Source organism: Muscardinus avellanarius (genome assembly GCF_963383645.1).
Source record: "Muscardinus avellanarius genome assembly, chromosome: 1".
NCBI classification, from domain to species: domain Eukaryota; kingdom Metazoa; phylum Chordata; class Mammalia; order Rodentia; family Gliridae; genus Muscardinus; species Muscardinus avellanarius.
In genome coordinates, this window is record NC_137786.1 from 234,055,701 (window position 1) to 234,082,161 (window position 26,461).

At 59.4% G+C, this 26,461-nt stretch overlaps 2 protein-coding genes across 2 annotated transcripts; both read right to left on the minus strand.

Annotated features, from left to right (window-relative positions):
* Positions 1-1,597: 1,597 nt before the first annotated feature.
* POLD4 (DNA polymerase delta 4, accessory subunit) lies at positions 1,598-2,962 on the minus strand (the record flags this gene model as incomplete). Its single annotated transcript, XM_080706180.1, has 4 exons — positions 1,598-1,674; positions 2,236-2,347; positions 2,569-2,658; positions 2,866-2,962. 4 exons carry the CDS (start codon positions 2,960-2,962, stop codon positions 1,650-1,652), a joined length of 324 nt encoding a protein of 107 aa, XP_080562306.1. The 3' UTR covers positions 1,598-1,649.
* Positions 2,963-13,617: 10,655 nt separating this feature from the next.
* CLCF1 (cardiotrophin like cytokine factor 1) lies at positions 13,618-16,009 on the minus strand (the record flags this gene model as incomplete). The annotated part of the gene is made up of 2 exons (XM_080708265.1): positions 13,618-14,112; positions 15,857-16,009. 2 exons carry the CDS (start codon positions 16,007-16,009, stop codon positions 13,618-13,620), a joined length of 648 nt encoding a protein of 215 aa, XP_080564391.1.
* Between the last annotated feature and the right edge of the window lie 10,452 nt (positions 16,010-26,461).

Below are 26,461 nucleotides of genomic sequence, written 5' to 3' on the forward strand. Positions count from 1 at the left end.
GTCATTGCTTAAACACCTCTTTGTCTTCCCCTTTCAGAATAAAAGCCAGATTTCTTACGATGGCCAGCAGGGCCCTGTGGCCTTAGTGAGGCCCTTTGCAACTCAGTGAACCCTGTTTCAAAATAAAGAATAATGCCAGGCATAGTGGCGCATTATTCTTTATTTTATTTATTATTAGTGGTGCTTGGGAGGCTGAGACAGGAGGATCCCATAGGTTCGAAGCCAGCCTCAGCTACTTAGTGAGACCCTGTTTCCAAATAAAAATATAAAATAGGTCTAGGAGTGTAGCCCGGAAGTAGAAGGGCTTCTAGGAACCCCAGTACCACAAAAAAAAAAGAAAGAAAGAAAGAAAGAAAGAAACTTAGTGAGACCCTGTTTCCAAATAAAATATAAAAATAGGTCTCTGAGTATAGCCTGGAGATAGAAAGCCTCTGGGTTCCACCCCCAGTACCACAAAAATAAAATAAAATAAAGTACCTGGGATATGGTCAGTGCTCTAAAGATGGGTGCTGAAAGGGTACTTAGCTCCTCTCTCTGCCCTGGGAAGGACAGCTGATACAGGTTGCCAAGGTAACACCATATAAGGGGTTGCTGATTCCAAGACCACCCGGAGCCCCTAAGCACTGTTCTTGGCTTCGGCCAGGCCCCTCCCTAGGCCTCTCAGGTGGTGGCCATGTCTAAGCAGGTCCTACCCTACTTTTGATCCAGGTGGCCCCCAGTGTGGGAAGCAGTTTTCTGGGTGTGCGTAGGGCTTTCTGGACCTTGTGAACCATGGTCCCATGGATACTCCCCTGGCGAAGTGCCCACGTTTGTGAGGGGCCGACCAGGTAGACCAGGTAATCAACCCGCCTGGGCAGTTCTCTCTAGAGAGCGGTTTTCCTGTGTGCCATCAGGGGGCGCCCGAGGTTGCTCTGCTCTTGCAAACTCTGGCTATGTCTATCACGGCAGAAAAAGAGGCTTGGGAGCCGGGCGTGGTGGCGCACGCTTGTAATCCCAGCATTCGCTTGTAATCCCAGCATTCGGGAGGCTGAGACCTGGAGGATCGCGGTTCGCGGACAGCCTCAGCTACTTAGTGAGGCCCTCTGCAACTCAGTGAGACCCGGTTTCAAAATAAAGAATAAAAAATAGGGCAGGGGGTGTAGCCCGGAAAAAAGAAAAAGAGGCTTGGGTGCAGCTGATGCTCCTGCCTAAAACCCTGCTAGGGACTCCAGCCCAAGCAGGGTTGGATTAGGGACTAGAGGTCAGGATTCCAGATGCAGTGTTCTTTATTGAAGCATGTGTGAACTCAGCCATCCGCCCTCAGCTTCCAAGCACTGGAGATGCATCTCGGCCTCCGAATTCGTCCGCTGGCACCTGGCTCTGTGCAAGGCCGGGCCTCATTTTGCTACACCATAGGCCAGGGCAGGTGCGGCAGGCACTGGGAGTCACGGCAGATCCTGGTCCCCAGAGACCGCTCTCCATCGAGGGGTGCTCCGAAGGGGCTCTGGTGCCTGCTGGCTCTGCAAAGGTGTTGAGCCAGACTTCTCCATCCGGCCTGCCGGTGTTCCTCCACAGCAGGGCTGAGCTGAGCAGTAGCAGGTTATCCCTTCTGTCCTGACGCCCTCCGTGGCTAGCAGGGCTGTCAGGGGCAGGACAGCCTCGACGGGGTCTCAAAGGGGATAGAGGTGCCAGAGGCTGTGGAAGATGAGGCAGGAGGGCCATCAGTCAAGACCCTTGATGTGGCTTTGCCAGCCCCCGTTCTTGGACATTTGCACAGTCCTAGCAAACCTCCTCATACCAAATGGATAGTCCCTGGCACCCTGAGCGCACTTGTAGCTATAAAAATGAGTAATGCCAAAGCCAGACACATGCTTGTAATCCCAGCATTTGGGAGGCTGAGACAAGAGGATCCAGGTTCATGGACAACCTCAGCTACTACTTAGTGAGGCCCCTTGCAACTCAGTGAGATCCTGTTTCAAAATAAAGAATAAAAGATAGGGCTGAGGGTGTAGCTCGGAGGTAGAACGCCTCTGGGTTCCATCCCCAGTAATGCCAAAAAAAAAAAAAAAAAAAGATTAAAGCCATGGTCTTCCTGACCCATGCACCTTGGACACCCTGCTTGCCTGCTGGCTCAGCAAGGACCCCCAAGCCTGCATCCACTCTCCCTCAGGCCAGGGAAGCCCCCACCCAGGCCAACAGGGTGGTGGTGCCTCACAAGACCCCGGCTCCCTGAAGGCCCCCTCAGCCTGGCCTGACCTGCACTGGAAGCGGGGGTCTCCGGGGTGGGTCTTCAGCACCTCACGCACTTCGGGGGGAGGCTCCAAGCCCATCTGCTCTGCCCGAAGCCAGCGCTGCAGCCGTGTGATCCCTGGCAAGGAGATAACTCAGGGGGCTCGTGGGGGGCAAGGGGAAGGGTCCGGGCTTTGGAACAGGCGGGGGTGTGTCTCCAGAGCCCACACACCCCAGTCGCGGGTAACAGTGCTTGAGAGTCAGACAGGCACTTGGGCCACTCCCCAGAGGCCTGGGTGGCAGGGCCAGCTCCGGCTGTGCCCTGGGGGTGGAGGGCAGCGGTGGCAAGTGAGGTCTCACCTGTGCAGGGCCCGTACTGCCACGCCAGGTCAAACTGCCTCAGCAGCTCCAGCTCCTCCTCCTCCTCGCTGGGGACCTGGGGCTCCTCCCCTGCAACGACACGCTGCCCCTCAGGCCTGCCCAGGCCCCACAGCTGCGCCTCCCTGGCTCGCTCCCCGCCGCTGCCTCCTCCATCCCGCAGCCAGACCGTGCGTCGCAAGGAGAGGCCGCGCTCGCTTCCCCTTCCGTCTGCCCCCGCCCACGGGCCTCTGGGGTCCCTGCGTGTCCTCTCTCCCGCCGCCCCCACGCCTCAGAGACCTAGTTCTGGTGCCAGATCCCCCTTGCTGTGCCCAGCGTGCCCCTCCCCTCGCTTCACAACAGGGTAGGAGTCAGTGACGAGCCGCTTCCGGCCCATGGCGGCCACCCAGGCAGGCGAAGGAGGCGACTTCGGGGACAAGAGACCGGCCAGCGGGCGAGCGAGCGAGAGACAGCTGCTGAGAGTGGGAGAGAGAGAGGGAGAGGGAGAGGGAGAGGGAGAGAGAGAGAGAGAGAGAGAGAGAGAGAGAGAGAGAGAGAGAGAGGGCAGGCCAGCAGCGACGGGCAGACAAGATGACCCAGACACGCAGAGAGAGGAAGTCACCCGGTTCCAGGGAATGACGCCTGTCTCCCACCCCCACAAGTTTGCAAACATCAGAGCCCTGAGCCAATGGCGGGCCGCCTCTGCGGGGCGGGGCTCTGACTCTGGCCAATGGTGGGCGGCGCAGGGCAAGGGGCAGGGCAGCTGCGCAGCTGTGCTCTGGAGGAGGAGGGGCTCGGCCGGGCGGACCTGTCAAGATGCCCCAGACTTCACCACCTCCTTCTGTCCCCATTGGTCTACACGGGTCCCCAGGGAGGTGCAGAGCGTTATCCTCAGCTCTCACTTCCCGTTTCCCCTTCCTAGGCAAATGTTCTTTTCAGCCTCACTAATCCCCGTGGCCAGTTCGTAACTCCCCTGAGCCCAGCTGGAACCTTCCACTCTGGCCCCTTGGCCGCTAAGCACTATCCGGTCAGATCTGGAAGTCCGACGCGACTCTGGGCTAATCCAGACCCCGTCCCTGCTCCCACTCCGCCCTCATCGGCCCCAGGAGACCCGACTGGAGAAGCCCAGGGGCCTCAGGGTTTTTTTCTCACAGTCTGCGTCCAAAGACACTGCCCGCTCCTAGTTCAGGCAGGCGATTGCCCTGTGGCTTCCTGGTGTCCAGCAGCCTCCTCTTGCCTGCCCTCCTAGTCAGGAAGATTTCAAAGCAAGCCGGAGGCCAGGGCAGAGGTCTTGTCCCCCCCTCACAATATGCCAGGATCCCCCAAATTGGCAACATTTGCCCTGTTTCTCACAATGATGTACAAGCAGAAAATAAAATCGACAAGACTAACCCTCACATTGCACTTGCCAAGTGCCACGTACTATTCAAAGCGTTTCCCCATATATTAAAATAGATGTCAAAAGATTTTTTACAGCCTCCGCTACTTAGTGAGGCCCTTTGCTACTCAGGGAGTCCCTGTTTCAAAACAAGTGGTGGCACACGCTTGTAATCCCAGCAGTCGAGAGGCTGAGACCTGAGGATCACAGTTCACAGGCAGCCTCAGCTTCTTAGTGAGACCCTCTGCAACTCAGTGAGACCCTGTTTCAAAAAAAAAAAATAAGAAATAGGGCAGGGGGTGTAGCTCGGAGGGCAAAAGGGGAAACAAAAGGTACCAGTAAAAAAAAAAAAAAAAAGATTTTTGAAAGGGGGAGGTATAAATAAAGCATGATCCCCGTTGTTAGTAACGGGTATTGTGGGGCCCCAATCCAACAGCAGACCCTGCCTGCGCCCCCAGGGGCTCACGCTGGCAGAGCAGGGGGGCATCCAGCTGTGACGCAAGGGTGCATTTCCTGACAGAAGAGCTGAGAAGGGGGAGTCTGGGCCCTGCTATGACCCCAAGGATGGTTAGTCTGGGAAGGCCTCCTGGAGGAGGTGGACTGTGGTAAACAGTGTCTCTCAATTCTCCACCCATGACCTTTGTCTCCTGGGCTCCGGTCATCTGCTGACTCACCCCCACGCCCCCTCACCAGCTTCCTGGCAGCAGGCAAAAGTGCTGGCCAGTGGGAGTCTGGGAACCAGCTGAGGAGCAGCCCAGCACTAATCACCCCCGGAGGGCCCATCCGGTACCGGCTTTCAGTTGTGTCAGGGCTGTGCCTGCTCTCAGGAGTCTGCTTCCTCCGTCTGGTGTAGAAAGGCCTGGGCCCCGGTGTGTGTGGGAGCAGAGGAGAAGGTTCTAGAGCCGGGACCACCAAGGAGGGCGGGCCTCCTCAGGGGCCCCTTTCTGCCTGGCTCTCCCCATCAGCTTCCTGGAGGGGGGCTGGGCGTGGGGGCCCTGGCAGAGCTGGAGGGCCCTGCTCCGTCTTGTCTTTTGGGCTGGGCCAGGTCTAATCCCCCCATCCGCCTCGTTGACTAAGTGGGGCCCACATCCAGGGAGAAGGGGCCCTGCTGAGTCGGGGGGGGGGGTGACAGGGAGGCCTCTGCCAGGCTGAGGGCCCACTCAGGCACCCAGCCCTGGGACGGATGGCGCCCAAGCTCTGGGGGGCTGACGTCCCTCCCTAGAAGGCCTCTCAGCGGGGGCTTCTGGGCTGTTCCCAGAGGTGTGGCACCCACCTCCTGAGTACACAAAGCCTGCAAGGAGTAGGGGCCTTGGGTGGGGCAGACCCCTCCCCATTCCTGGTTTGTCCCACTCCTGAAAGCTGATAGCCGTGGGGCCTGCCACCTCCCAGAGAGCGTGAAATGGGGTGTGCCACTGGGCGGCTGTGGCTGCGCGGCTCCCACCGCTGCCTGGGCGGATTCCCTTCTCTCCTCTGGCACCCTTGACCTGTTTTGTGGGCACTCTCCGGGCCAGGCCATCCTTGCCAGCTGCCCCCCGCTCTGCCCGGCTCAGGCCGAGCTACCTTCTCCCACTGGGCCTGGAAGATGAGTCCCATAGGCCAGCGCTCTGGTACCCAGAGAGCCCGGTGGTCAGGCCAAGTGCAGGGGCCCCGGCACTGGCCTCTGCCTGGGGGCGAGGGAACCCTGTCTAGGCAGCAGGCACTTCTCTCAGTCATCCCAGAGCAGTGGGACTGAGCCCCAAGGGGAGAGGTGGCACCCAGGGAATTGGAAACACTCCCCACTGGGCCTCTGGGTCGCTAAAGGTGCGCTGCTCACCCAGACTCGGGTCTTGCCCCCTTTGACTCCTCAACAGGGTGGTCCTTTCCCTCCCAGCCTAGCGCCCCTCCCCTACTTGGGCAGCTTCCTGGGCCCCAAAAAACTGCTGTCCTGGCCTGTTACAGTTCAGGCTTCAGGCTGGTGGTCAGGCCAGGAGCTTGAGTGGGGGCGTGTTTCTCTCTTCCTGTAGGTTCCCTGTGTTAGACCCTGACACCCCGACGCTGGTGACTGTTCTATCAAGAGTGACCTTTGCACCTTAGGAACACCCAAGGCCCTGGCCTCAGAGCCAAGACCAAAGTCCAGGCGAGCCCAGGGGAGAAAAGAATGAAAACAGAAGCCCAGGTGTTCCTGGGGCCAGGCTTACTGTGGCAGAAGGAGGATGGGGGCTTAGCTCAGTGTGGCAGAATGGCGGGCAGGTGCCCTGGGAGCCCCTCCCCTCGCTGCCCCAGCTCAGGGCATTTGGGGGGAGCCAGGCAGGTCGGGTAGAGAGAGGGGAGCAGCTGCTTGGGGCCACGGGGAGTACCCAGCTTTTCTTCTCTCTCTTCAGCACCCCCTTCCCCAGGCCCTCGAGCCCGCCACCCACCCTGTGGTGGATATCAGGCCAGCTTAGGGGATTCTGGGCAGCCAGACGAACACCCCAGGCCCCCATTATGCACTTCTTCCAGGGGCTCCTCCTTGCCACTCCCTCTCCTTGGGGCAGGTTCTCGGTCCCGCGGGTTTAGGGAGCGAGAGCTGGGGTGACGAAGACTCCCATGGGTCTCTGATATCTCTTCTGCCTTGCCCCCCCCCCCACACACACACACACACATCACACTACTCTGGCTCCTTTCCCTCTTACCTGGGCCATCAGCCCCAGGGAGATTCTGATTTGAGAAGGGGCCCCCGTGGCTGTTTCTCACCTTGGCCACCAGGTGTCAGACTTTGCCCAGCTGGGAAGAAGGTCCAGCTAAGCCCGGCAGGCCCCCCTGGGGACTCCCCATAAGCCAGGCCTGGGAGGTCAGGGCAAGTTGGGAGGGGCCTAGGATGACCTCCGAACTAGCGAGGTTGGGGGCCCTGATGGTTGTGGCTAGGGAAAGGGCCGGAACTCTGGCTCTGAAGTTTGCACACAGTTGTCCTGAGGAGGCTTTGTCCCCTGCTGGGAAATTCGGGTGCCAGGCTGAGTCAGGGAGCCCAGCAATTGAAGGGACAAAGGCAGGGGCAGTGTGGCTCCAGAGAAGAAGGGGAAGCGTGGGGCCAGGCCTGAGTCATGGCCCTTGTGCCCTAGGCTGGTGGGACAGAGGACCCCCTTCGCCTTCCCCATCCATGGAAGTGCTCTGTGTGGGCCGAGTGGGCAGATGAGCCTTGCTGTGTGCCGAGGGGGTCCCGAAGTCCAGAAGGTGGCGCAGTCTTTACAAAAACAGGAAGCTCACAAGGCTGGTGTGTGTGTGTGTGTGTGTGTGTGTGTGTGTGTGTGTGCGCGCTTGCGCTGGGGGGACTGCAAATAGAGCCCAGGGGCATTCTTCCAAGCTACAGCCCCAGCCCTTTTTCTTTCTCTTTTCTTTCTTTCTTTCTTTTCTTTTCTTTTTTTCCTTCTTTCTTTTTTTTTTTTTTTTTTTTTTTTGTGGTATTGGGTATGGAACCCAGGGGCTTTCTATCTCCAGGCTATACTCCCAGACCTATTTTTTATTCTTTATTTAGAAACAGGGTCTCACTAAGTTGCAAAGGGCCTTACTAAATAGCTGAGGCTGGCTTCGAACCTGCTATCTTGTCTCAGTCTTCCAAGGACTGGGATTACAAGTGTGCGGCACCATGCCTGGATCCCCAGCCCTTTTTCTTTTGTAACAAGGTCTTGCTAAGTTTTGAAGCTGGTCTCAAACTTCTGATTCTCCTATCTTTTTTTTTTTTTTTTTTGGCGGTACTGGGGTTTGAACCCAGGGACATTCTACTTCCGAGACACACCCCAACCCAATTTTAATATTTTAATTTTATATTTTATTTATTTATTTATTTTATTTATTTATTTTGGTGGTACTGGGGTTCTTGGAATCCCTTCTACCTCCGGGCTACACTCCCAGACCTATTTTTACATTTTTATTTGGAAACAGGGTCTCCCAAGCCAGCCCGCGGCTGGCTTCAAACCTGCGTGATCCTCCGGTCTCTGTCTCCCAAGCGTGGGGATTACAAGTGTGCGCCACCACGCCCGGCCCTATATTTTATTTATTTACTAATTTATTTTGTGTTACTGGGGATTGAGCCCAGGGGCGTTCTACCTCTGAGCTATGCCCCCAGCCCTATTTTTTATTCTTTATTTTGAAACAGGGTCTCACCGAGTTGCAAAGGGCCTCACTAAGTAGTAGCTGAGGCTGTCTGCGAACCTGCGATCCTCCAGTCTCAGCCTCCCAAATGCTGGGATTGCGAGTGTGTGTCACCACGTCCTCTTATTTTTAATTTATTTATTTTTAAACAGGGTCTTGCTAGGTTGACAAGAGTCTCACTACTTGCTGAGGCCTTCAGTCCTGTCTCAGCCTCCCAAGTACTGGGGTACAAGTGTGCACCACCACGCCCTGCTATGTGTGTGTGTGTGTGTGTGTGTGTGTGTGTGTGTGTGTGTGTGTGTTACTGGGGATTGAACCCAGAGACAGTCTACCTTCAAGCTACACCCCTAGTCCAATTTTATTTCTTATTTGGAAACAGGTCTCAATAGGTTGATGAGTCTTACTACTTGCTGAGGCTGTCCTTAAATCTTTGATCCTCCTGTCTCAGCCTCTCAAGTGCAGGGATTTTCAGGTGTGCTCCACCATGCCCAGCTTTTTTTTTTTTTTAAGCAGGGTCTGTGTAGGCTGCTGAGAGTGTCATTGTATTACTGCAGCTGCCCTCAAGTCTCTGTCTGAGCCTCCTGTCTCTGACAGGCCCAGCCCCCAGATATTTGCATATTTATCTCTGAATACACCTGGGCTCCTGATATACGGCTGTGCTTAAGAGTTGAAACTTAGTGGGGCATGGTGGCGCATGCTTGTAATCCCAGCATTCGGGAGGCTGGGACAGGAGGATTGTGGTTCGTGGACAGCCTCAGCTACTTAGCGAGGCCCTCTGCAACTCAGTGAGACCCTATTTCAAAATAAAGAATAAAAATATAGGGCTGGAGGCTTAGCTCAGAGGTAGAATGGCCCTAGCTTCCATCCCCAGTACCACAAAAAAATAAAAATAAAAAAGGAGTTGGAACCTACACCAGATGCAGTGATATGTGCCTCTAATCCCAGGGCTTGGGAGGCTGAGACGGGAGGGTCACAAATTCGAAGCCAGCCCCAGTAGCTTAGAGGGGCCCTGAGCAGCTTAGCTGGAACCCATTTTCTTTTTTGCATTCATTTTTTCACCCCTCCCATCGTGGTGCTGTGGGTTGAATGCAGGGGCATCTACTGAGGCGCACCACCATCCTTTTTCATTTTTTGAGTTGCTGTCTCTGTCTCTCAAGTACTGAGGTTACACATGGGTGCCACACCCCAGCCGGAACCTATTTCAAAATAAAAATAAATAAATAAAAAGGGCTAGGGGTGTAGATGAGAGGTAGAACGCCCCTGGGTTCAGTCCCCAGTACCACACACACAGACACACACACACACACCCTCAATGAGCAGAGAACTCATCAGATAAGAAGCAGCCATACTTGAAGAAGTGACGAGGATACACAGAAAAGGTGGCGCGCGCTCGTCATCTCAGCATTCAGGAGGCTGAGACTGGAGGATCCGGGTTTGCGGCCAGCCTCAGCTACTTAGTGAGACCCTCTGCAACTCAGTGAGACTCTGTTTCAAAATAAAGAATAAAAAACATAGGGCTGGGGGTGTAGCTCAGAGATAGAATGCCCCTGGGTTCCATCACCAGTACCACAAAAAGATAAAATAAAACACTGATGACCTGTTGTTTGCAGGACCTACCTGTCCCATGTGCTGGGATTTTACAAGTGGCCGGGCAGGACACGGTGCCAAAGCCCAAAGGAAGGCCCACACCCTTGTCACCGTGACTAGGAGCTGTTTGGGAGAGTTCAGGGCTAGAGCTTTGAGCGCTGCCCCAGGCAGCTCTGCACCCTTGGCATCCCCGAGTTCAGCACTCCACACGGTGCCTCTCCCAAACCAGACTGTTCCTTGCCTCTGTTCTCCTCTACTGCCCACCTTGCCTGGCTGCACCCTGTGCCTCCCCGCCACTCAACAATAAGGTTTCTTTTCAAGCCGGGTGTGGTGGTGCACGATTGGAATCCCAGCATTCGGGAGGCTGAGACCAGAGGATCGCAGTTCGCGGCCAGCCTCAGCTACTTAGTGAGGCCCTCTGCAACTTAGTGAGACCCAGTTTCAAAATAAAGAATAAAAAATAGGGCAGGGGGTATAGCTTGGAGGTTGAATGCCCCTGGGTTCCATCTCCAAACCCGCCCCCGCAAAAAAAAAAAAAAAAATGTTTCTTTTTTTTTCTTTGGTATAAGCATGCACCACCATGCCCAGCAACAATAGGGTTTCTGAGCCCGCCATGGTGGCACACACCTATAAACCCAGTACTCGGACAGCTGAGACAGGAGAATCACAGGTTTGAGGACAAGCTCAAGCCCAGCAGAGACTCTGTTCCAAAATATAAAATAGAGTTGGGCGTGGTGGCGCATGCTTGTAATCCCAGCATTCAGGAGGCTGAGACACGAGGATTGTGGTTCGCGGACAGCCTCAGCTACTTAGAGAGGCCCTTTGCAACTCAGTGAGACCCTGTTTCAAAATAAAGAATAAAGCCAGGCGTGGTGGCGCACGCTTGTAATCCCCGCGCTTGGGATGCTGAGACAGGAGGATCACGCAGGTTTGAAGCCAGCCTCAGCTGGCCTAAGAGACCTTGTTTCCAAATAAAATATAAAATAGGGCGGGGGGTGTAGCTCGGAGGTAGAATGCCCCTGGTTTCCATCCCCAGTACCGCCAAAAAAAAATGTAATGGGTCCATGAGAAAGGCGCGTCTGCTGAGATCAGCTGGCTCTGGTTCGTGGCTGTTCAGCAAGCCTCTGGATTCTGCTGCGGGTTCTCTAATACACTCCACACACTCCACAGACCTCTCCTTAGAACTTGTCTGTATAAAAAAGAAAGCCGCAGTTGGGCGTGGTGGCGCACGCTTGTAATCCCTCCCGGTATATGGGAGGCTCATACAGGAGGATCTCGATTCACAGACAGCCTCAGCTGCTTAGTGAGGCCCTCTGCAAGTAAATGAGACCCTGTTTCCAAATAAAGAATAAAACCGGGTGTGGTAGCTCACACTTGTAATCCCAGCGCTTGGGAGGCTGAGACAGGAGGATCGCACAGGTTCAAAGCCAGCCTCAGCTGCTTAGTGAGGCTCTCAGCAACTTAGTGAGATCCTGTTTCCAAATAAAAATATAAAAAAATAGGTCTGGGAGTATAACCCGGAGGTAGAAAGCCTATGGGTTCCACCCCCAGTACCACCAAAATAAATAGATAGAAAGAATAAAGAATAAAGCCAGATGTGGTGGCACAAACTTGTAATCCGAGCATTTGGGACGCTGAGACAGCTCGGAGGTAGAATGTTTCTGGGTTCCATCCCCAGGACCGCAAAAATAGAAAGAAAGAAAGAAAGAAAGAAAGAAAGAAAGAAAGAAAGAAAGAAAGAAAGAAAGAGAAAGAATAAAATAAAGGGCTGGAGGTGTAGCTTGAAGGTACAATGCCCCTGGTTCCATCTCCAGTACCAAAAATAAATAAATAAATAAATCCCTAGTGTCATAAAAACAAATGAATGAGTGAATAAATAAATAAAGCCATGCCTGGCGTGGTGACTCACGCTTGTAATGCCCACGCTTGGGAGGCGCAGACAGGAGGATCGCACAGGTTCGAAGCCAGCCTCTCTGACTTAAGAGACCCTGTTTCCAAATAAAAATATAAAATAGGTCTGGGAGTGTAGCCTGGTGGTAGAAGGGTTTCCAGGAACCCCAGTACGGCAATAAACAAACAAACAAACAAACAAAGCCAGCATGGTGGTGCACGCTTAGGAGCGCAGATTTGCAGTCAGTCTCAGTCACTTAGTGTGACCCTGTTTCTGAATAAAGAATAAAAAAAATAGGGCTGGGGATGGAGCTCGGAGGTAGAATGCCCCACGTTCAATTCCCACTATTGCAAAAATAAATAAATAAAAATAATAATCAATCAATTAATTAATGACAACCCCAAAGCAAACCAAAAACCACTCCTAATTGTGCCCCTTCACCACCAAGCTCTGAGGGATGTATTTACCCCTTCTCCTTTCTTTTTTTTTTTTTTTTTTGCGGGTCTGGGCATGGAACCCAGGGGCATTCGACCTCCGAGCTACACCCCTTGCCCAATTTTTTATTCTTTATTTTGAAACAGGGTCTCACAGAGTTGCGGAGGGCCTCACTAAGTAGCTGAGGCTGTCTGCGATCCTCCTGTCTCAGCCTCCTGAATGCTGGGATTAACAGGGGTGCGCCACCGCGCCCCATTCTCCACTGTCCAAGAGGAATTCTCTTTCCCCCAATATGAGACAGGAACAGAGTCCCAGCTGAGAGCTGCGCTCAGCTGCAGTCTATTGCCCCCAGGAGAGGAAGGGTGCTGAGGGGAGGGTCCCCGCTGGGGCAGCCTCGGGTGGGGTGCAGGGATGTGCCCAGGGACCGCCTCAGGGGCAGAACAGCTTTGTTCCGGGAGTCAGGGGGGTAGCAGGCAGGAAGACGTGCAGAAGCCACCAGAGGTAAAGAAGACTGAACAGAGGCAGGACAACAAGCAAGCCACAGCCCCCTCGGAGGGCCCAGCAGGGAGGACTGCAGCATCCCAGGCTGGGGGAGCAGGCAGGTCCCGGTGTGCACCTCCCTGGGGGGGGGGGAGAGGACACCCTCTTCCTCAAGCCCTGCACCTCCCTGGGGTGAGGGGACAGTGAGGGCAGGAGCGAGAGCCGTGGGGCCCGGGAGGGTAGGCAAGGTGAAGAGACTGTGTTCTGGGGCAAGCATTTTATTTGTTAATACAAGAATAGAAATTCTGCAATAAATATCATCTAATAAATAACATCTCCAAATAAATAAATATTAATACAACTTAGAGTCATGAGTAGGTGGGGCTGGGGGCAGGGCCCGGGGGGCTGCCCCGCGCACCCCGCAATGCTACTGCAATGTAAACTTTGAGGAACCCCCGTGGCCGTGGCCGTGGCTGCCTCCCCAGCCCGGGCAGCCACAGATGCCCCGGGAAAGGGGACAGAGGCGGCGTGTGGAGCCGGTGAGAAGATCCGGGGCAAGGTCTTGGTGCTCCCCACACTCCTCCCGCCACCCCGCGACACTGAGTCTCTGGTGTGCTGGGCCTGGTGTGCCCGCACGCCCTTCTCTTTCAGAATCTCTTCTGGTTCTTGGTCGCCTCCAGTGCAGACGCCACCCTTCCCTTCTTCTTCCATCTCTTCTCATCCAGACTCTTGGCAGATTCGTTTCCTGAACTGGACGTATGGTTCTTGGGGTAAGGGAGCAACACCCATCCAAGGAGAGAGGGTCTCTGCCCCAAAGGCACATGCTACGGTGGCCCCCTGGTGTGCTTCTGGGAGTGCCCCATGGGGGACTGAGCGGGCAGCAGCAGGTGGTGGGCCCGCGCGCGAGAGGTGGCAGGAACCTTCTCAAGGGAGACACCGACTCCCTCGAGCGTCATCTCCGTGCGAACAGGATGGCGCAGTCCGCACCTCTTCCCCAGACCCAGAGGACTCTGGGAGCGGGGATCGTGCCACATTCCCATTTAAGGCCAGGGAGCGCCCGGGCTCTGACGCTTGTCTCTGGGTGCAAGAAGTGTTGGCGTATGGGCTTCTCCCTCCCAGAGCCAGAGGGGGGCTCGAAGGGGCGCAGGGTGGAAGAGGTGGTAAAGGTCAGAGATCAGAAGCCATGGGCCTCCAGGTGCAGGGTGACCGCAGCTGCCGGAGGCTGCGTTTTCTTCTTAAGCCGGTTGAAGTCCTTGGCAGAACGCCACAGCCAGGTCTGCAGCTCCTTCAGCAGCCAGAAGTCGTCCATCTTCTGGAGGAAGTCACTGTGGGCAGGGCCGGGAGCCCAGGCCGGCTCAGTCCCGGGCAGAGGCTGGGGCAGCGGGTAGCCCAGGGCGGCCATGACGCCCGCGATGCTGCCCAGCAGGCCCTGGAGGCTAGTGCGGAAGTGGGCCAGGCTGCGGCGCAGCTCGGCCGAGGTGGCCTGCCTGTTGAGGCCGTGCAGGTAGCACAGCAGGTGGCTGTAGGCCTCATAGTTCTGGGTCAGCCGCAGTTTGTCATTGAGGCTGCGCCACACTTCCAAGTTGACGGTGGCCCTGGGCAGGGTCTCTGCCCCCAGCCGAGGTGGGTTGAAGTCGGGCTCGTTGAAAGGGGGCCCCAGGTAGTTCAGCTGTGGAAAGGAGAGGGCGATGGGGAAGGAGGAGGCCAGGTGGCCGCTTGCCCCAGTGCAACTACCTCTCGTGTTCCCTGATACCGGCCCCAGCTCCGCACTAGGCCTCTCTGTCCCATTCCTGGGCATCCCCGAGTCTGTCCAACAGGGGTGCATTGGCAAGGAGGTGACAGCTGAAGCAGTGGGGTGCTGAGCTTCCCCGTGGAGAGGCGTAGAAAAGGAGCCACACAGGAGCCGCTCAGGAAGGGCGCGTTGGTTGGCCCAGTGAAGCGGGCAAGCCGTGGGGCAGCGAGAGAGGAGGAAGAGCCCCGAGGAGGCCGGAGGCCAGGCCGAGAGGTAGGAGCTGGCCCAGGAGAGCGCAGAGGCCAGAGAAGAGGAGCTGGCGAGGGCGGCAGTGCTCTGCAAAACCCCAAGAATGAGCCTCAGGCTCGTGAGAAGGAGACGCCGACCTGGGAGAGCGCCGTGGTGTGGCCTGGGAGCCAGACTGCAGGGGTTAAGGAGTGAGTGGGTGGAGAGGAAGTGGAGGCAGAGGGTGTAGACCACTCCTTTGAGAAATTTGGCAGGGGAAGGCAGGAGCGAGAAAGGGTCGGAACTGGAGGGGGTAGCAGAGTCGGGCGAAGGTTTCTGCACAGGAAGAGAGAGGAAGGGTGGAGGGCAGAGGGGCCTTTGGCATCAGAGGTCCTCCTTGACTCGCCCCGTCGGTCCAGCTGAAGGCACGGGGACGGAGGGTACTCATCAGCGCCCGAGGCCGGGTCCAGCTGCTAGGAGCAAGGCTGCAGAAAGAAGAGACTGAGGCAGTCTCAAGAAGAGGCAGGAGGAAGGGCATGGAGACAGCTAGTAAGGGGAGAGGGCACAGCCCTCGCCAGCCCTCAGGGGAATGGCCTGGGGCCCAGGGAAGGGGGTGTGAGGGAGAGGAGAGGGGCGAGGCCTGGGATAGGCCAGGGCCCAGGGGGAGGTTCACACGCTGACAAGCACAGAGACAAACTAATTTCCTCGGTGTATCCCGGGGCTGGAGCCAGCTCCCCCGCCACCCTCCTCCCTTTTCCTTCCCTGGCTCCAGAGTAGGGTCTGGGATGTGGAAGAGGAACACGGGAAGAGGGGGCCGGGTTCCCCATGGTCCTCACTCCTCCAGCCCTCCTCGCTCTCCTGGGCCCTCTGAACACCTCGGAATGCCCCCAAATCCTATGGCACACCCGCCCTCCACAGCCTAATCCCTGCCCCTGCTAGCCTGGGTTCTCTGCAGCCCCCTTCCCCCAGTGACCCCCCTAGGAGGCCTGGCCAGGATGGGAGAGGCAGACGAGGGAGGCCCATGGGTCCAGAGCTGCAGGGCCCCAGGTCTGGGGGCAGAGGCGAGCTGGAACACAGGCATGGGGGTGGGGCCCCTCCATCCCCACCCAGCCCCGCCCGTGCGAGAGACACCACAACACCGTGTAAACAGAGGAGACTTCCCCGGCCCCCAGGGGGAGGCGGGCGGCTGGGCTGGCAGCCAGTGGGGCGATGGGCCAAGGCGGGTGCAAGGCCTGCCCACATGCCTAGTCCTGGGGCCAGGGATGGGGACGTGGTGGGGGGGCACCTAGGAGGGAAGGGCAGGAGACAGACTAGACAGGGAGACTGCTTGGAGCCAAAGGCCCCTCCCTGTCACCCCATCATTCACCAGCACCCCTCCACTCCTGGTGCTCCCGCACCCGGCTCCTCTGCTCCTCTCTCTTCGCCCAACGCCTAGCCGCCTAAGCTGGATACTCACGTAGGTCCCAGCCAAGCTGCGGAGTTGGTGCTCCAGGTAGCGGGTGAGGTCGTAGGTTTTCTGGATGGAGGGGCCAGGCCCTGGGTCCCCTGTGCGGTTGAGAGCTGGCACCGCGGGGAGGTGCCAGAGCACGGTACACAGGCAAGCCAACATGCCCCACGAGTCCCCTGCGGGCAGGACGGGAAGCGCTGAGGGCGGGCCCGGGGCAGCGGCTGGCAGCCCCCCAGGTGCCTGTCCCCACCGCAGGCTGGGAGGGGGCGAGGAGGGGACACCAGATAGGAGACAGAGGTGGAGGGGGACACGCTCCCGGGCCGCGAGGGTGTGTGCGGAGGCATGCGTGTGCGTGAGGACGTGCGCGTGTCTGCACGGGCAGACGAAGCGTCACTGCGTGCGTGTGCACCGTGAGTGTGCCAGGCTTGATCCTCGTGCCGGCTCCGGTTGCACCTTGACCTCCTCTCCCAGTCCCCCCATCCCACTGCAGCGTGGAGGGAGCCAGAGAGTGGGAAAGGCGCTGGGTACCGGTGAGCTATGAGCAGCCACCCTGCCGGAGGCTGGGTCAGAACACCGGATTCAGGCTGCAGGCAGATTCTAGGATTTGGGGGAAGTTAGAGATTTGGCCTTCCGCTGGGAGGAGAGTGGCCATGCAGAGGTCTGCCCCATCTTCCCTGGGGCGTTGGAGGGAGGACACAAGAGGAGCTGGGCTTGTCAGCGCAAAATGCTAGAGGGTTTGACCCCAGTATGGGGCTTTTAGGTGGAGTCCGAGGTCGGGAGTCAGCGGGCATTTGGGCTGGTAGGCTAAGGTATAATTGGCTTGGGCTAGGCTAGGTTTGAGGACTAGGTTGCTCTTAACATTTCCGATTGCTTTAGACGTTGGATTTGATTGAATGAGTGTGGTTGGGGTTTGAGTCCAGCAGGAGGATGTGGTTAGGTTTGGGCAGGCAGACACTTAGCTGGGGCTAAGGCTTGTGAGTTTGTTGATTTACATGTCGGATGGGGCAATGCTTGGCTTGTCATAAAAAGTAGGGCTAGTTTGGGTTTTAAGCTTGGATAGGTATGAGGTTGAGTGGTTGCTTCCAAATTTTTCTATAATGACATAGGGTTGTTTGATAGAAGTAAGTTGGATAGGCTTAACGATTCTACTGTACTTAGAGTCAGGATAAGGTTTGGACTTAAGAAAGAATGAAGACTAGATTAGGTTTAGAGTTAGTCATAATGTGGGGCCTTTAGGGCTTAGAGAGGGTTACCATTAAGGAGGGTATAGATGTCTCTTACTGGAGTACAGGGGCAGGTGGGGACTTTTTTTTTTTTTTTTAACCTCTGAGCTACACCTCTAGCCCTATTTATTTATTTATTTATTTATTTATTCATTTTAGCCCTATTTATTTTGAAAAAGGATCTTGCTAAGTACCTGAGGCTGGCCTCAAACCTGAGGTCCTCCTGTCTCAGCCTCCTAAGTACCGGGACCACAGGCATGTGCCCCCACACCTGGCCAGGTGGGGACTTTGGCGGTGGCCCAGCTGGTGTGAACTCCTGTGAGATGTCCTGATGGTTGCTTTGGCGATGGAGCACGGGAGGGGGGAGCACCACCTGTCTCAGGGACCCTGCTCTTAGGGGTGAAGGGCTCCTGGTTTGAAGGTGTGTGCATGCCTGTGCACACGTGTACGGATGTTTTAGGACAGAGAGCAGGGCCAGGCGCTTAATTGTTCCCTGGGCAAGCAAGCTCCGCTCTCCTCTCCCCACCTGGGTATGAACACACCTCCTCGGACTTCTCTCCATCCCTAGCGCTGGCCTGACCCTCCGAGTTCCTTCCTAGTCCCTGATCTTCCTATCCCAAGGTGACCCTGTATGAAGCCCTGACCCATCCTCAGCCTGGGAGTCCAGCTAAGGTACGATTGTTGTGGGTACAACGTGGAGTTACTTTTAGAAGACTCGCTGAGGGCACAGCACCCTTCCAGCCTCGAAGAAGTTTTCAGGATGGGAGCTGACCATGCTTGAAGCCACTGGCAAGGCTAAGGTCCCACAGGCAGCCCTGAAGCCAGCCCCAGGTCAGGGAGGTGTGGTAGAGCCCAGCCTGGGGCCTGCGGGACATCCCTGGGGGGGACCAGCTCCCTCCACAGGGACAGTAGGGGGAGAAGCCTTCGAATAAACAAGAGCTAAGTCATCCGGGCAGAAAAACGGCTCATGAAATTAACCAGACGAGGCCGGTGTTTCCAGGAATACTTCAGTTCTGAGGTAACTGTGTCACTGCAGGCTGGGGGGTGGGGGGCCGGGGAGCGGCAGCAGCCTACCGACCAGCGTTTGGAGAAGCAAGAAGTGGGCAGGCAACTCAGGCATCAGAGGGAGAGGAGGCCAGAGAGAAGGGCAGGCGGAAGGAAGGACAGGGCTCTGCCCTCGACCGAGACAGCTTCGTGGCACAGGGCAAGAAGGGCCGTATCTCAGGCAGCAAAGTAGAGCGCTGCCCATGGAGGGAACACCTGAGCTCCGGCGAGCCCAGGACCCCCAGGACCTGCTCGGCTCCCTGCACCCCTGGGCGGGAGTGGGGGGGCTTCCTGGAGCACCCACCCATCCAGCCTTCTCTCCTGCTGGCTCATGGAGCACGTGCAGGTGGACCCCACCACGGGGCCGGCCCCTCCCCCAGCGCTGGCCCCTCCGCCAGGCTCTGCCTCTGGCTCCTGCCCACTGATTGTTTACATCCCAGTCTTCTCCTTGTGTTTATAAATCAGGCTGAGCACGTGAGGAGCTAATGAGCGCAGCTCACGTTTCCTGCTGAGCCCCCCCCCCCATCCTGGCCCCTGCAGGGGCCAGCCCCTAATTCCATCCAGATCCCTGGGCCCTGGGAACCGAGGCCCCCCTCATGAACACACACAGTCTTAGCCCACGCAAGCGCAGGGCCACCCCAACACGCTGCACAGGCGGGCACGCCCGTGTACATGTTTTCAGCCAGCTGCCCCAGGTCCCTGGCCTACCCCCAGGCTCAGCGAGGGTGGGGGCTCGGCGGAGCGGTTGTCCAGGGGGACTGGGGTGGAGGCTCTGCACCTGGGACTGGGGGCCCAGAGCTGTAAGCCCTAAAGGCTGCAGCCAGGAAGGCACTGCAGGGTTCCAGGAGTGACTTCTGGCTCTGTCCCCTAGCTAAATATGGGAACCAGAGGAAAGGCCCTGCCCTCAGGCCAGACCCAGACCCACATCTGGGTGACCCTGCAAGGGCCTGGGGGATGGAGTGGCCCAGGAGGTGCTGTGAGATCCAGGCACTGGGGCTGCAGGAAGCAGAGCTAGGGGTGCCCCCTGCCCTGAAACCCGGAGTGTCCACAGAAACCCTGCATTCCCCCACCCTTTGAGCTGGCTGCCTCTCCACTCCTCTCCTTTCTGCCTCCCCCTGGCTGCTAAGAAGTTGCAGGGTGAGAGAGGACACTGGGCCTGCCGTCAGGAGACCTAGCCCCGCCACCAACCCGGCGGGTGACTGGTGGCCTGACCTGCACAGCGCATCGTGCCAACCGGAGCACATGGCCGCCTCTGCCTCTTCTCCCGCGAGGCCTCCGGGCCCTTCTCTTCCAGCCCAAATGACAGAAAAAGCCAAGGTCCGGGAAAGCAGCAGAGGGCGGCCCAGCCCCTGCCTTGTGCAGTCAGTTTGGTCGGAGGGAGAGGGATCCTGACGGCCCAGCGAGCGAGCAAGAGGGCCCTGCGTGTGCCCGGAGAGCAGGGTGCAGCCCCGGGAGCGGAGCCCCAGCCAGGGGCCAGGGGGCAGAGGGAACCCGCCTGGGCCGGCGGGTGGGGAGGGCGGGGGTGGCGTTGTCGGGAGGGCGTGGGAGGGGCGGGCGGGAGCCGCGGGGTGTGCGCGGGCAGGTGGGGTGGTGGGCAGAACGAGGAAGCGGAGGTCGGGGGGAGAGGGCGGCCGAGGCTGCGGAGGTGTGGACGGCACCGGGTCTGCGAGGAGACGCTTCCGGGCTGCCCTGACAGCTGCGGCCGCCCTCCCGGTGCCCGGGCCGGGCAGGGCGTGCGCGCGGGCTCGGGGGGCCGTCCCCGGGGGCCCCGAGCCGCCCCCTCCGCGGGGGGCCCTCCACCAGCCCCTCCCCGGCCCGGCCTGGAGGCGGCGGGTCTCCGGGAGGGTCCGGCGGGAGGCCGGGCTGCGGCGGCGGGCTGGAGGCCGCGGGGCCGGCCTGGGCGGCGGTGACCCCGGCTCCGGCCCGGCGGCGGCGCCTTCCCCCTGTGTGGCCCCGGCCGCCCCGCCCGCCTTCGGCCGGCCCGCGGCGGGGGGGCGGGGTCGGCGCCGCTGCCCTCTCCCGCGTCCGCGCGCCCCCGCCTCCCGCCGCGCCGGCCACGGGCTTTTCCTGCCGGGTCCGGCCGGCGGCGCCCCCCCCCGAACCCCGCGCGATCCGCGGCCGCCCCGCCCGCCTACCTGCGGCCGCCCGAGGGTCGGGGCCGCCGCCCGGCTCGCCCAGCCCGGCCCGGCCCGGCCTCCGCCCGGCCTCTTCCCCGGCCTCCGCCCGGCCTCTTCCCCGGCCTCTTCCCCGGCCTCCGCCCGGCCTCCGCCCGGCCTCTTCCCCGGCCTCCGCCCGGCCTCCCTCCCCCGGGCTGCGCCCGCGGGCTCCAGGTGGCCGCCCCAGGTCCGCGGCCCGCCGGCCCCCCCCGGGCTCGGGGCCGGGGCCGGAGCCGGGCTCCTACCTGCTCGGAGGTCCATGGGGCCGGGGGCCGGGCCGGCCGGGCGCGGCTCCTCTCCAGCGGCTGGCGGAGTGGGAGGGCGAGCCGCGGCTCCGGCGAAGCTTTAATAATCCCATCCGCCAGGCCCACTCGCAGGTTTTTTTCGCTCGGTTTCGGATTTTTTTTTTTTTTCGGTGTGGGACATTCTGCGAAGTTTTTTTTTTTTTTTTTCTGACGTGTAAAGCTGTAACCACAAATTGTAGCAGCCCTCCCCGGGGTGGGGGAGGAGGGGAGGAGGGAAGGGAGGGCTTCTGGGGCTCCTCTCCCTCCCACGGCCCTGGGGGGGGTGAGGTGAGGCGAGGCGGCGGCGGTACCACCCCGGGCCTCCCGGGGGAGGGGGCGGGGAGGGCATCCGGCGTCTGCAGACCCCCGAGGCCGGCCGGGCAGCCGCCTGGACGTGGGCTTCTGCCCGGGCGACCCCCGGGGCAGCCCGCCCTGCCTGGGCCGGCGGGGCCCGGCGCCCACCCTACCTCTGCGCCCTCGCGTCTGACCCCTCCCCGCCCCCTCGGGGCCACGCAGTGACACATTCTCCCAAATGCCAGGGCGCTGGCCTCCGAGCAAGTGATGCTGTTTTTCCTGCTGCCCTTTGTCTGGGCTGACCGCCCCCCTGGCCCATTGTCCCGCCGCCGCCGCCTGCCCCATTCCCAAAGAGCTCAGGCTCCGGCCGGGCAGGTGACTAACCGGCTCACGATGGCCCCTGGGGGAGGACCAGGCGCAGGGCCCGCCGCCCGGCTTCCCGCGCCCTCGAGTTCACAAGGTTCTTCATTCTTCTTCCCAGTGGCCAGGGAGAGTGCACATGGGTGGGGGATTTGTAATTCATTAATCAGCACGAGGCACCCGACCAGTTTCAACACCAGAGGCTCCGCGGGTGACTCAGCGCGAATGCGCACAGTCAAGGCCGTGGACAGCAGCCTCGGTTCGTGAAGCTTCCCCACCGAGGCATTTGGCATCCGCCTTCCTTTGGGGTTTTGGGCTGTTGGTTTTTCCGGTGGTGAGGTAGGGGTGGTTTGGCCGTGGAGCACTCCCCCTCCTCCCTCCCCTCCGGCCTGGGTTGGGACTTTCTGGGCGGGAGACCTGGGGGACCCATAAGCCTGGACCCTCCCTGGAGGGTCTCCCTTCCTCCTCCTCCAAAGGGCTGCCAGGGAGAGTGAGCTAGCGGGGGAAGCAGCTGTCACCTGGGGCTTGTAGGCAGCCCCACTTTGTGGTTTTCCTTGAGGGGCCGTCCTTGGGTCCCCAGGTCTTGGGTGCTCTAGAAGCAGACCACCCATTAAGTCGCTGGGCGGTAAGTCGCTCCTCTGACCTCTCAAGGTGTGGGGGGTGCGGTGGCCGGCCTGGAAGGTGCAGTGGCCGGGCACTGTCTGCACCCCATTCCTGCGATGCCCTGGGAAAGGAGGGTGCTGTGCCAGGCCGCCGCGGCCCCTCGGGCCTGGGGTCAGGCCAGGCAGGGCGGCATGGCCAGCGCCCGTCCCGGGGGCAGCTTTTCCCCTTTCTGCACTGGAGGACTGAGGTGGGGGGGTGGGGGGGTGGGGAAGAAGTTTGTTTTCAATTACCTCACTGGAGTGGGACAGACTTTGTTGTTGGGTTGTTTCTTTATTTTTTTCTCTCTCTCTTTCTCTCTTTCCCTTCTTTCCTCTTTTCTCTCCCCCCCCCCAAACAAGGAGAAAAAGAGCCGGTAATGGAGAGCTGGCCCGGGCTGGGGGGCAGGGGGCTTGCTGAAGCGTCAGTAGCAGCTCTGATGAAAAGCGCTTTGGAGGGGCCCTGGTGCAGAGTCCCCGGCCCCCTCCCCCACCTCCTCCCCGCCAGCCAGCCAGGACTCCAGAGTTTCGATGACATTCTTGGCCCTCTTGGCCCCCGTGCGCCCTACAGTCTTTGATGCCCTTGCCCCAGGTCAGGAGGGCAGATGGCCATGAGAGGCTGGTCCTGAGTTTGCCAGGAGGTCCCCTAGCTGCTGCCCCTTCTGACTGAAGGAGCCGGGAGGGGAAGGGAAGGGGAGAGCCTGAGCCCCGCTCCCGGCTGTGCACAGACAATGTGGTTTGAATTTGGCTGAGCCCCCACACTACCTTATAAAACACCTTGCTGAGTCAGGGGGAAGCAGCCCCAATGCGGGGAGGGGGGCCTGGAGAGAAAGGGGAGGGGCTGGGGGAGGGGGAGGGGAAAGGGGAAGAGACCTGGGAGGCTGAGAGGAGACACAGAGGCTAGTGGGGCAGAGGCTGGGGCTGAAGGAGCCAGGGGTGGAGACGCTGGCGTGGAAGAGGGATGGGCTGGGGGGCACCCCACCCCACAAGTGGCCACCCTGACTGCTCCAAGGTATGGGGCTGCAGGAACTGAGGGCTGTGGCTCAGGGTGGACCCAGGCCAGGTCGAGGGGCCAGACAGCTGGCTTTGCATGTGGCCCTGGCTCCCCCCCATTCTCTATGTAGTGACCCACAAGTCGGGGAAAGTCCTGTTCCTGTCCAGACTTGCCTCCCTGCCCTCTCCCCTCACCCAGTGGGGGCTGAGCTCTCCCCTCCCCCTCTCCCCTACTGCCAAAGGGAAAATCAACTCCATCTCCAAGCCGCCAGTGCCCCTCTGCCATGTCTGGGCAAAGACAGCAGGCCAGGAGCTGCCAGCCGGGTGGGGTGGGGGCTGGAGCAGAGACTGCGCTGGCTCTGCCAAATCGCCCATGGGGGTGGGCTGCTGGAGTCAGGAGAGAAGGGGAGGTGTAGCAGGAGCGAGCGGCTCGGTGGCACAGGTGGCAGTCCCCATTTCCAGCTGGGGCTGGGGAGGGGCTCAGGAGAGCCCCCGGTGGCCCCCAAACAAATCCTTGCCAGGGCCCTTTCAGCTCACCCGCCTGGAAGCCAGGGCGCCAGGGCGCGGGTGGGGTGGGGTGGGAGAAGACACTGCCCCCTAGCTCCAGACACGTATCCTCAGGAAGAGGACTGTCCCCAGCAGTGCTGAGGGAGGGTGTGCCCACCCGCGCTAAGTCCTGTAAAATGACAAGGGAAAACCCACCCGGCCTCCCAGGCTGGGATGGGAGATCAGCCCCAGGTCACAAGAATCGCACCCCATGTGGGAGAGGGGCCACAGGTGGTGGTGGGTGCCTTGAGGGCCACGAGAGAAGGAGGCTTCCAGAGCAGGGGGGCTTCAGAGAGAAATGTGGTGGGCCTAGCACGGAGGGTCGCCCGGGCACGGGTGTGGGCTCCCTGCAGCTGGCAGAAGGCCAGGCTGGGTAAGGATGCCTGGCTGTGTGGACAAGCCTGTGGCCTCTCTGTGGAATGGGGTGTGGCCAGGTCTGCGCCCCTCCCCACGGGACGGTGGAAGTGTTCAGTGGACGCTGGTTTTGCCTGTCTTCTAGGCCTCTAGATTGAGGGACTCCTTATCCACCCACCGGCCCCAGAGGTGTGGCTGAGCAGGGCCAGAGCTGCCACCAGGTGATGAGAGGAGGTGACTCAGTGTCCCACCCTCTGTCCTCCTTCCGCCCTCCCTCCCCCATAACTGGCACCTCCAGGGAAGACTCTCCAAGGACCCCTGGCCTAGGGAGGGCTGGATTCCAGAATGAGGGGAGCCTCCCAGCGGGACCTTTCCTAACTGGGGAGCAGGAGGGTGGTGTGGACCACCCCCCCAGAGACAGGGGGAGCTCAGGAACTATCCATGTGTTCACCAGACCTGCCGTGAGTGCGTTCTCCATGCGGGGTGCTGGGGAATGAAGAGGCCTGCTCAGGCCCTGGGGCAGAGGCTGAACTGGGCCATGGGAGAGGCTGGCACTGCCCAGAGTGTCCCCAGCCGCTGTTCTGGTGACCACCTTAAACACACTGAGGTCCTGTCCCGCACCGCAGCGCAGAACCCAGGCCTTTCCGGCACCACACCGTCTCCTCCTTACAAGAGCCCTCGGAGAGCTTGTTTGGAGGTTCTAGCTGGGGAGCGCAGCTACTCATATACCCTTGACCGAAGACCAGTCCTCCTCTATTCGGGAAAGGTCGTCCTCTTCCACCGAGCACACACAGCTTCGGGAGGGACGGAAGGCACATGGAGCAGTGAGGGAGGAAAGGGACACCTGCCTAGCCAGCCAGATCAGCCGAATCAACCCTGGCGATCAATGGGGTGACAGGGGCCAGGGTGTAGCTCAGTGGCAAAGCGCCTGCTTTGCAGGTGTGGCGCTCTGGGTTCCATCCCCGGTTCAAAAAAAAAAAAAAACAGCCGGGCGTGGTGGCACATGCTTGTAATCCCAGCATTTGGGAGGCTGAGACTGGAGGATCGCGGTTCTCACACAGCCTCAGCTACTTAGTGAGGCCTCTGCAACTCAGTCAACTCAGTGAGACCCGGTTTCAAAATAAAGAATAAAAATAGGGCAGGGGGTGTAGCTCGGAGGTCGAATGCCCCTGGGCTCCATCCCCAGACCCGCAAACAAGCAAACAAACAAAAACAAGAGCCCTCGGAGGTGGGGGCAGCATTTCCCAGTTTTACTTGAGGCAGCAGAGACCTGGATGGAGGAAGACACTGGTGTCAGGTCACACAAGGCGGCCTGCAAGTGATAGAACCATGACCATTTGGTGCCGGTCCGAGGGGACTCTTAAAAAGAGAAGAGACAGCCTGGTGTGGCGTGCACTGAGACTGTAATCTCAGGACTTGAGAAGGGCAGGAGAATCGCAGTTTGGAGACCAACCTCCGGAACTTAGTGAGACCCTGTTTCAAAATAAAAAACTAAAATTGGGCTGGGGCTGTAGCTCAGAGGTAGAACACCCACAAAGTAAGAAAGAGAGAGAGAGAGGGAGAGAGAGAGGAAGAAAATAAAGGAAGGAAAAGAGAGGCTGGGGCTGAGAGCAACTTCATTCCAGGCCCTGGCCGCCAAGCGCCCTGCCTGTGAGGCATACGGCCTTGGGCAGAGCTGGCCTCTTAGGACACCAGTGTTCCTTGGGACGGAAACAGTCCGCAGAGTCCGGAGAGCCCTGGGCCAGAGCAGAGGAGACCTGGGCCTTCCCACTCCCACCCACCACTGATGTGAACCTTGAGCAACACTGGGCTCGCATTCCTGCACTACAGTCCTGCATTCCATTAGCAGGAAGCTTGGAAGCCCAGAATGAGCATTACACTGGGAGGTAGATGGCCACCCATCATCAGCCGCGGAGCCGGCACCCGCTGCTTCCGGAGGTCCCCCGGGGCTCCCCTGGGATTCTGCCTCCTCCTCCCCACCAGCACGTGTGTGTGCCCAGCGGTATGCGGTGCGTGTGCCTGCAAGCCGGGCACCGAGGGCAGAGAGTGGGCACTCTCCCTTTCCCTCCAGCCCCGGGAGCCCGAGGGCCCTGCCTCACTCTGAGCTGGCCATGATGTCAGCGGAAACCCGAGGGCAGAGGGCTCCTCTTACCTGAGCACCACCCTGCCCTGCCCTGGGTCCCCCACCCATACCCCCGCCCAGAGGGAGGCTGAGAGGTACCAGTTTCTGCAGCCCCCTACACCGCCCCACCAGGAGTCTGTCCCCATCTGCCAGGGTGACTGGGTGATGGGTGTGTGAAGGGGGCTGGGGAGAAGGGACACCCCCAGGTGCTCGCTCGGCTCCTCCCTTGCCCGCCAGGAGTGGTCCTGCCATTCTCCGGGGATGTTCCATTGCCCTGGCCAACCCAAGCCGCAGGCTCTGTGACTGTCTACTCTGGCAGAGGAGTGGGGTTACCTCTCCCTGGGCCGGGAGATCCTTATCCTGCCTGCTGAGTCACTGGGACTCCTCCCGTGCTCCCCTCCCCCTCCTCCCACAGGCCTCCCTGTGTCCTCCAGGATGTCTGGGCTCCTGGGGTGCTGGGTTCCCAGGACACCCCCTTCCCTGGGGCCATCTGGGAGTGGGAGGCTTAGTGACCCTGGGCAAGTCACCGCATCCTCCACACTTCTGCTAAACTAAGGGATGATGGTAATATCCCAACACCTCCCTTAAGGTCCCAAAGGC